Consider the following 10,644-nt stretch of genomic DNA (forward strand, 5'->3'; position numbering starts at 1 on the left):
GCGTCTTGTGTTCTTTGTTTGAGTGGGTGGTGTGACTGCGTTCGTCTTTCTCCACTCTCATGTTCCCTGGGTGGTAGATGTCTCCACCTGAGCCCAGCTGATAGCTCATTGTGCCCATCTGACCAGATGTTCCGAGCATGCTTTAGTGAGGACTGTGCCTTCCTGAATCTGCTGGGAAGTCTCCACAGTTGTCCTCCTGGCCATCAGTCTGTATGTCTTTAGTTCATTTGCATGGCTGTCGTCATAAGATACAGATCTAATTGTGCCTCTCTATCTGTCAGAATCCAACCGTGTATATATACAGTGTACGAGTCAGTGTCGTCAGGGACTCCCTAGTTCTACCAGCGTGTCCCTCAGCTGAGGCCTAAATGGACACTTGTCACTCAAGGCTGGAAGCTGCTCTTTTATGCCTTTGCACCTCTGCTGCTCTTCTCCATCCCAGGAGGGCATTTTGCGACACAAAGGCTCCTCCGCTGCCAAGGGCCCTTTTAAACATCATGCCTTCTGTTGGAAACTCCTCCCGGTGTGAGCTTCATTCTGACTGTGTTCCTCACTCTGCTCCACTGTGCTTCCTGCAAGGCCTTACTTCCCTGCCTGCCTGCCTGCCTGCCTGCCTCTCTTCTGCGGTAGCTACTATTTAGAAACTGGAGTGGGAAGGAGGGCGAGCATTCCCCATATTTTATTCATCTCAGTGGCTGTGGCATCCGGCACTCTACAGTGTGATAGTGGGTGCCTGTTCAAGGGAGGGGAGAAGTGATTTTTCAAAGGCGGGGGTGGGGGGGAAGCATACGGGCTCAGCAGGCTTCCCCGCATGGGAGGGAGCAGGAGAACCTCCGTGTGTTTCTGTGAGGAGGAGTCAGTCGCCACTGGAGACTGACCGTCAGTGCTTTCTGTATCTCTTGGCAAATACTGAATGGCTCTGGACGGGTTTTGTAAATAGTGATGGTCTGAGACATTCTGTAGCTTTTCTTTCATTTCTTTTCCTTCCTCCCCACCACCCTGTCTGTCTCTCTCTGTGTCTGTCTCTCCTCTCGCTCCAGAATTGCACAGGCCATTTGCATACAGATATCGAAGTGACACTTGGTCAGCCCCACAAGGCTAAACTGTAGAAGACTGAGGGAGAGTACATTTTAGGTGGTCAAGAAGAGAAGCCATGAGCAAGAGTCACAAGATCATGACTTATTTAGAAAGTGGGTCTGTGTAAACTTTGAGGAGCCAGTGCTAGGCTCTTTTAGAAAGCCTGTTTGAACAGGATCATTCTGCCCTTCTGGGGTGACACTGACTCTAGGTCACCTGACTTCTCTGAGGGTGCTTAGGAGACGAGTGGGTTAAGAGTTGACATAGTGTCTGCGTGCTACAGCTTTGCCTTGTATGTGTGAGTGTAGTAAGAAGGCGGAAAGGATGAAGTGGAGGTTAGAAATGTGAAGTGGTGCTGACAGATAGATTTTCCTAGAAAGATCAAAGCTCTGTCCTCCCTGGGCACTCCACCTGACTAAACAGCACAGATGTCGGGCACCCGAAGCAGCGTGCCTGTAAGGATCGAAGGTCTGGGCCCTTTTGGAGATTTTAGAAGATGTTTATTTTTCAAGACTGAGGAAGCCTGCTTGCGTTTTTGTGTGGTTTACTATCAACTGGCTGGAGTTTTCATTTTAACTGTGTGCCCCAGAATTCTTCAGTGACTCCCCTTTAGCTAATTTTTACAGGTTGGTTTTCCCAGTCACAGATCTTCACCAATAGTAATATAAAAATCATTAGCTGGGGTGGGGGTGGGGTCACAAGATTAATACTGATGAATTCAGGGAGTTAGTTGTTTCTTATGAGTGTGGGGGAGTGTTCTACAGGCACGTTTCTTTCACTGAACCTATTACTGGCTTGAAATGTCTAATTATATTCACCTTTGTCTTCAAAGACATTATGCTGAACACTGTTATTTTAAGTTTAAGGTACTGGATAAAATAGTGTAGCTGTCAGAGTAGGAACGGTAGGCTGGTTTTAAAGTAAGTAGACATTAGTTTAACATGTTTCACGTTGTGTGTACTGCCCTCAGCTCGGATCCCAAGTGGCTGAAAGGATGTCATCTGCACATGAGCACACAGTATGAGTGCGGCGGTTTATAGAATACTTGGCCGCATTAGTTGTTTTCTTACGTTGTTCTTTATGTGATGTGGGAGTCTGGGATTGTGTACCATGTGTGTGAAGCTGTGGAAACCTGAAGAGAGCATCAGATCCCTTGGGGCTGAGGTGGTGGTTGTGAGCCACCGGTGTCGGGGCTGGGAACAAAGCTCAGGCCTGCACCACCTCTCTAGCCCCGTATTTCTTGAGTTTTTAACTCTGTTTCGTGCAGAACTGACCTCCTCCGAGGATGTCACTGAGATTTTAGTTAGATCAGGCTTCTCTTTCATGTGAATTAGATCATATTGATTCTTCAGTTTGCCTTTGATATTATGCAGAGACATATACTCAGTAAAATTTGAATATTCCCTATTTTGTGTGTGTGTGTGTGAGTCTAGGCAAAGCTGATTGATGGACTATCAGTTTTTCCGGGAATTTCTCTGTCATGCACCCACACAATAACTGTGGCAGTGGGCTGCAGAAGCTAGACGTCTTTTTCTGAAAGCAATAACTGCCTGATATCTTCCCAGGATTGTCTTAGTGTGATCCCTGGAGGGACTTATGTAGGATTTTTTTTTTCTTGTATGTATGAGAAGGTATAAAACAACTTCACTAATATTTATTTTAAATTGGAAAACTTAAAGATGCACAGAAAATAAGCGAGCAGATGACTGAGCACAGTCGGCCTTTCCTTCCGGCAGGGGTTGGAATTCAGTAAAAAGCACACTTCACGTCACGTCCAGGAGTTCCTACAACGAATCCTTTTGTAGAATAGGAGTGAAGGAAAATCATTGGAGAGCAGCCAATCCTGTTTCTGCCTTGGGAAGATTGTCTTCCTCCTCTTGGGGTCATTTTGGGCATCTTTAAGAATCAAACAAGTTAACATCTTTGTATTAAGAAAGTCCACTCTGCTAGCTGGGTATGACGGCAGACATTTGTAACTCCAGCACTTTGGCCAGAGAAATAGGACCAGGAGTTCAAGGCCAGCCTCAATTACATAGTAAGTTTGAGGCCAGCATGTCCTGTGGGAAAGACCTTGTCTCAAAAGAACAAACAAAAACAAACTCCAAAGCAAACAAATCAACCAAATGAAACTGCCCCTTTAACTGTCCTGTGTTGTTTGTTATTTAGGAAGTTGTTTCTGGTGTGGATCCTTAGCTCCGCAGAAAGGAATGGAGAGGAAGTGTCCCTTCCTCCTCTTGCTCCCTCCCCTTCTCCTCCACAGCAGAGCCGTGGGCATTAATAGAGCAACATTGTTTTGTGAGATTGCCTTTATAATAATTCTCCTCCCTCTGCCCAAATACCCAGCTCCTTTCTGAAGAACAATGTAGTGTTCTTGCTTGCAATAGATGCTATCTGTTCCTAGTTGTGATCTTGCTGTCATAGCTGCGATAACTGTGCCATTGTGCAGGAAGGCTGGGCCACTGTAGTTATTGTGTAGAATAATGGATGCTGTTTGCTTGTGATGTGTTGTCCCCCTGCATCTGTGGATGAGAACACGAAGTCATTGTAATTGGCCTGGCGCAAGATCAAACTCATATAAAATATCATTGTCTGTCCACCAAGTTAGCAGTCACAAAGGACTATTGGCTTTATCTTCTGTACACAGAATTTGTAATGACAGATACCCTGCAATTGAGATTGAAGGTGGTAAGAGCAACCACCTCATGTGTGTTAACTGCAATTTCATGGTATATTGGGGGTGGGGATGGGGTCAAGTTCTGAGAGTCCATGTCTGCTCCGACTCAGTAAGAACTGATGGAGCACAGGCATACAAGTAGAATAAAGGACTCACAAGATCTGTGTCAATTAGGAACCAGACCTCATGACAGCGTCTCCCAGGCAACCTGAGGATTCTGAATATAGTTGCTTGGCTGGCTTCCCTCACCTCTATAGGAAGTAAAATCATATTTACATGACTGAAATAGTACTCATCTCTTAAGACGCTGGACGGAGGCGGAAACAGTTCTGCTCTTTTAAATGACCTTAGTGGGATTTTCAAGGATCCAGCTTACTGTTTGCTTGACTGCCCACATTCTCCATGCTCCCCATCCCAGGGGCCACCTCACAAACTTCTCGGTGGTGGGCGAGTGCCCCTTAGCAGGCACCGTAGAAAGGCCCTGGATGCTTTTCAGGGTTGGTCTTGTCTTTTAAGAATGAATTTGTTTAATTTGTGTGAGTGTTTTTCCTGTGTGTATGCATGCGTCCCGTGTGCATGCCTGTTGCTCACAGAGCTCCGAACCTCATCCAGAACTGGAGTTCTGAATAGTTGTGAGCCACCGTGCAGAACCACGGGGTCTCTGCAAGAGCTACAAGCGCTCCTAACTGCTCCCATCTCTAAAGATGTATCTATATAAAAGTTTTTGATCAGTATGTTCTGAAATTAACTGCATTGAAAGTAGACCAGATAATATTTAGGGCTCTGAACATTTACTATTAAGAACATGTCCTTAAACTTTTAGAAATTTCAAGTTTTCTTGTTTTTTTTCCCCCTTTGATATTGTTTTATGTGATCACAAAACACTTAATTTTTACTCAGAAATAGAAAATACTTCTAACGTGGAAGGCTGAATTTCCCCTTTTATATTGCATTTAATCAGAATGAGGCAGACTTGCTATTTCTCAGTAGTTGTGTGAATGGGGCCTAACTCATAAATGGCTTGTTTTTACATATTCTCCTTAAATAAATGGAAGTCAGTTAATGTATGAAAAGTTGCTTTGTTTTCCTTTCTTGAAAAAAAAAAAAAGTCTCCTTTTCCCCCTGATGAACCAGCATCTGCCTGTGTAGCGCTAACTGCTGCTGTTTTTGCTTCCGTGACAGCGAGCCGATGGCGGAGTCTCTTCTCTTCACCTGCCTCCCTGGCTTTCCCTTATAGCCCTGTTGCAAGACTCAGCCCTTATAGCAATGGCATTAGTACTCCCAGCTCCTCTAAAACCTCCAACAAAGCAATACTAACACCTGAAAGAACAGGTAATATTTCAATTCCTGACCAGCTGCTTGCTTTGCTACTTAGCCATGAAACAGGACACACACGTCCATCTGCCGTGGGAAAGCCCGAGGGTGATCTAGTGTCTGAGAGGTTATGCTGCACGCTTCCTCTGTGTACGGAAAGCGCATGCGTCCGTCCGTGTGCTTGTTCACTGCTTGGCTAGGTTGTGTTTGGTAGATTGCCCTCTCTAGCGAAAGCGCCATGTAGGTACGCGTTTCCGAATGCTTGACGTGGATGGGATCTGGGTTGAGGTATTTCTTTACTGATTTCAAGATTACACGACTTTGCCGGGCGTGGTGGCGCACGCCTTTAATCCCAGCACTCGGGAGGCAGAGGCAGAAGGATTTCTGAGTTTGAGGCCAGCCTGGTCTATAAAGTGAGTTCCAGGACAGCCAGGGCTATACAGAGAAGCCCTGTCTCGAAAAACAAGAACAAAACAAACAAACAAACAAAAAGATTACATGACTTTATGTCATTTTCTAGAGTTTGTGTTTTCTGTTAGGTTTTTGAATCCAGGCCTCAGCAGAAGCAATGTTGGATCTTTATGAGATTAGAGTCTCTTCACCATTGCCTTTTTTGTCTCAGCATTGGTGTGAATCCATCGAAATAACATTTGAAAAGTTGCTCTTTCGTTCGACTCCTTTCCTCTTTGGTTCCTTTAGATTATCCCACTGACTATTTTTCCCTGGGGATCAGCAAGCCTCCTGTGATAGTTCACTGGTCACAATTACGAAGTTGTGTATGATTTTATATAAATGTTTCTTTTATGCATGCCATTTTCCATTTATGACACTACTGTGTCTGCCCACTAAACATGGACTGTGTTAAATTTAATTGTGAAATATATAATCAGTTATTGCCAGAGACAGTCATCTGATTATCAATTAAAAGTATGCATATATGCATATATTATATGTACATGTATGCATTTATATACATATAAATTTTGTATGCACAGTTTTCTTAGCATGTGTGTGTGTGTCCTCAAACACTGCTCTCTTAGATTTTGGCACGAATTTTTTAGTAGGCAGTATCGAATGATTTTGCTTTCATTCTAGAAGTTGGATTTGAGAAAAAAGAAAACAATAAATAAATTGTTTTATACTTATAATTTATAAACAAGTAAAGATATATTTATTGTTTGTCAAATGGTGTCATGTCAGTCTTTTGTGACATGTAAACAAGGAAAATGCCACTTGTATATGAGTTATAACACATGTATACTTATGATTTCAATAATAATAATGTATTTCCTCTGTGTTTTAGGTTATACCTCCAGGGGCTCTCCACTTAGTCCGCAGTCATCCATCGACAGTGAGCTGAGTACCTCGGAGTTGGAGGATGACTCTATATCCATGGGATATAAATTACAGGACCTTACTGATGTTCAGATCATGGCTCGTCTGCAAGAAGAGAGTATGTTCTTTTTAATTGAGGGACCCCAGGTTCCCCACTTAGACAATAAGTGCTGGAGAGTCATGAACCTTTCCCAGGGAGTAGGCAGACAAGCGGATTCTTTGTTTCATATCAGCTTCCTTTGTAGTTGGAAGAGTTACATGTCCCTTAAGTGCTGAAGAACATTGGAGGTGTTAGGCCAACTCTCAGCATCATTGATCTATGGAGACTGTAGGCATTCCAGAACATTCTGCTCATAGCAGTAGGTTAAAAACTGACACACAAAGGTTCTCAGCATCTTTATTTGCAGTAGCTTGTATCTGTTACTTTTCTGTTGTTGTGGTTAAACATCAGATGCACAGACAGCTTAAGGAAAAAAGAGTTTATTTTGCTCATGGTTCCAGAGGGTGAGAGTCCACTATGACATGGTGGAGGATGGCTGCAAGCAGCAGGCATGGTAAGAGGAGAAGGAAGCTGAGAGATCACACCTTTAACAGCAAAGGGGAAACAGGAGAGTGAACCAGAAGGAGGGCCAGGCTATGAACTCTCAAGGCCTGTAGCTAGTGCTGTACTTCCCTCAGCAGGGCTCACAGCTCCTAAATGTCTCCAGACAGCACCCTCAACTGGAGACCAAGTGCTCAAATGTGGGAGTCTATGGAGGGTATTTCTCATTTAGACCATCACCTTCTAGCTGGAGTGTGTTTAGATGCCCTTCGGTAATGAAGGCTTAAGAAAATGTGGAATATCCATATCCTAGAGTGTTACTCCTCAGTAAACAGGAACACATGATTATTGATAGGTCACCTTAGGTGGGCTCTAGGGAATCACAAGAGATTGCAGTGTAACTATTTCTGTAACCTTTTGAAATTATAGGCCTTGGGAAGTGTAGGGCAGATTGGTGGGTGGGGGTGGGGCTGAAGGACCTGGAAGGAAGATGATAGCAGATGGGCTTTGATACTACAAAAGGGTTCGTGGTGTAGAGATTCTTGGTATTGTGAGTGGCATACACGCATGCAGCGAGTACAATAATTATAAGAAAGATAATATTGACCTGTACATACATAAGTATATGAAAAAAATCTGAATAAAATGGGTAGATTATAACACTGTTGATATCCTAATTATTATTCTAATAAAAAATTTGCAAAACTGTTGGAAACTGGGTGAGGTCCTTGAATTACTTCCTAGGGCTTTGTGGGGGCCCATAGTAATCTTTAAAAACATCAGTAAAAATGATTCCTATGCTCCAGGCTGAGTGACTGTGGGAGATCACTGGAACTACAGCAGTTTACCTTGTGTGAGGCACTTCAGAGGCATTGGTATCGAGGGCGCAGTAAGGTGTGCATTGCAGCACTGGGTAAAGCTTGTTTAGGGTTTATCTCTTCAGGCCAGCATAGTGGAAACTTAAACACACCAATTTCCTCATTTTAGAATTACTCAAGAGCCCTGTGAAACACATGGTGATACTTATGCAGGGTTTAATAAGATACATGGTGAAGAGCAAGGCAGTTACTTTGTATCATTAGCTGTGAATTTAAGTGCTTAGCCCAAAATGTGGAAAAAGATTGGACTCATATTTAGATATTAAGTAGCCAGGAAGAGACTACTTTAAAACTTGGCTACAGGCAATGTTAGGAATAAAACACTGCATCATAACAAATTCATAGTAATGAAAAACAAAGACAGTGTGACTGTCTATAGGGTGAATGCTACTGAGGATGGTGAGGATGGCTTAAAGCTACTGAAGCGTTGAAGCATCGTGGTGCTCTGAAGAAATTATAGCTAGTAACATAAAAGAAAGTGAGAGATGACCTTGTTTGAAAATATTCGCTCCTCAGGTTTTAAACTTTCTTTTTAGCCCTGGACATCAGTAGAGGGAGCAGGTACCTTACTGCATCAGGGATTTGGTTTTTGTAATACCTTTGGCTCACAGGAATTTGTAGTTATAGTGATTATTTCTTCCTAAACTCTGTTTTCCTAACTGTATTCAAACCTGAAAAAGGATAATTTGGACATTTTTATAGGTAATGATTTCTGGAGCCATAGCAGATAGGTCTGATCTTCACAGCCATGGGGATATAGTTTTTTCAAAATTGTCTGACCTAACATTAGATATGTGACTGGTAGATAAATGTGAGGCTTTTTTTTTTTTTTTTGTTTGTGTTGGTGGTTATTTAATGTCCTTAAACAAAATGCTATGTCCTTGTTTGAGTGACTTATTGCCATTTTAAAATAAAAATGTCAAGTACTGTGTGTTTCACTAGGTCTCAGGCAAGACTACGCTTCCACGTCAGCATCAGTGTCCAGAAACAGTTCCAGTGTATCCCTGAGTTCAGGGAAAAAGGGGACATGCAGTGATCAAGAGTATGATCGCTACAGCCTGGAGGACGAGGAAGAGTTTGACCATCTGCCGCCACCCCAGCCCCGTCTTCCGAGGTGTTCACCTTTCCAAAGAGGGATCCCCCACTCACAGACTTTCTCCAGCATCCGGGATTGCAGGAGGAGCCCCAGTACCCAGTATTTCCCCTCAAATAACTTCCAGCAGCCACAGTATTACCCACCTCAAGCCCAGACTGCAGACCAGCAACCAAATAGGACCAATGGAGGTAGGTTATGCGTTCAGCCGGTGAGGCCGGTCTAGGCTTATCCTCCTTGTGCCCTTGTCAGTTTGGTCTAAATTTACATCTAACGTTGACTACCTCCTACCCTACCTATGTCTCAGCTTATAGATTTCCGACTTCAGGAAAACTGCCATGATGATCCTGTCTCAGAATGGTCTTTTGTGTACTTGTGTGTGTGCGCGCGCACGCGCACACACACACACACACACACACACACACACACACACAAGGTGGCCTCACACCTGTGCTGCATGCATTGTACTGACTGAGCCACCTCTCCGCCCCTTAATGTGGGAAACTTTATGTTGCTGTTTGTCCAGCATGAGGTGGCTGTATTGGGCAGGCTGGAGGCTTCCTGGCTGAGCTCCATGTGGTTAAAGATCCCTTATTGCCCTCACAGCCTCAATAGCCTGTCACTGTGGGGTTTGGGCTTAGAGCACCCAAAGTGAAGATTTGGGAGCCTGCTGCACCCTCAGATTTAGGAGGGGTTTGGGGAAGCATGTGTCTAATTCCCAACTTCAAATTGATAGCCACAGAGCAGTAGGATGAGGGAGACAGCTGCTCCGTGTTTGAAGCAGAAACTGGTTGGTAATTCACCTCATTGTGGTGGGTTATAATTCTCCTTCATATTATTTACTGTTCTCTTCCTCGTATCCCAAGAAATTAGAGTCTGACTTTTCGGAACCACCAAGAGAACAATTGGGTAGCACTCCAAGGCTGGTGTGCGTTTGTTTGTGTTGCTGATCAGCCAGAACCTCCATGCAGAACCTAGAAAAGTGGGGAAACTACTTGGCTATTTTGGACTTACATAGTTAGAGCCTTTAATTATAAAATCGTACTATTTCTCAAAGTCTGTAAGTAGGTAAATAGTTCTTTAAAATGTCAGTAGGGTGAATACAAATTGGATTAGTGATCAAACATTCCTAGTTTTCACCTTTCCTTCCTCCGTACTTGAATTATTACTGCAGACTAGAAGTTCATTTGAAAATATTGAAAGCACTATATTCCCAATATTTCTCTTAACACACTCAGATTTTAACTTGAGAGTGTTGGCTAAAGCAAGTCTTAGCAGCTAATATCTCCGAGCTCCTACTGCCAGGCAGTTGGCACTACATTCTCCACGCGTGTGTTTACTGGGGGGTGTGGCATCATGTCGCAGCTGGGTGGGCACCTGGGCATGTTACCTGAAGGTGCTTTCAAGCACCACAGTTGAGTTCATCCTGCAAGCTCTGGCTCCGCATCTTGGCATCGTCAGTGGATTGTGCTCCTCTGTGCCACTGCCTCTGCCTTGGAAAAGTGATACCACTTAGAAAGGACTGGGTTTCCCAGAAGCCCCAGCTCTGATGCTGCTCACGGGAGCCTGGATGCACACCGCAGTCCAGGATTTGGCTGCAGTGGTTTTATTTTTCCTAAGTGTTTCTTCACGCGAGGGGACCTGGGACACAAAGGTAATTTCTTGTCTGTGCTTCTGAGCAGTCAGCTTTACAGCTGCAGTCACAGGCTCTGAGGTCACCAGGCCCTGAGTT

At 43.9% G+C, this 10,644-nt stretch overlaps 1 protein-coding gene across 2 annotated transcripts in view; it reads left to right on the top strand.

The window, feature by feature from the left end:
- The window catches only part of Slain1 (SLAIN motif family, member 1), a 54,680-nt gene that overhangs the window by 29,073 nt on the left and 14,963 nt on the right, over positions 1 to 10,644 (top strand). The window contains exons 3-5 of one of the 2 annotated variants that reach the window (NM_001361639.1): positions 4,934 to 5,083; positions 6,369 to 6,518; positions 8,762 to 9,103. In NM_001361639.1, coding sequence (NP_001348568.1) covers positions 4,934 to 5,083; positions 6,369 to 6,518; positions 8,762 to 9,103 — 642 coding nt within the window. The remainder of the gene's footprint in view (positions 1 to 4,933; positions 5,084 to 6,368; positions 6,519 to 8,761; positions 9,104 to 10,644) is intronic. The other variant, NM_198014.3, reaches the window with a different exon arrangement.

The sequence above is a fragment of the Mus musculus genome, chromosome 14, assembly GCF_000001635.26.
Source record: "Mus musculus strain C57BL/6J chromosome 14, GRCm38.p6 C57BL/6J".
Taxonomy (NCBI): Eukaryota; Metazoa; Chordata; class Mammalia; order Rodentia; family Muridae; genus Mus; species Mus musculus.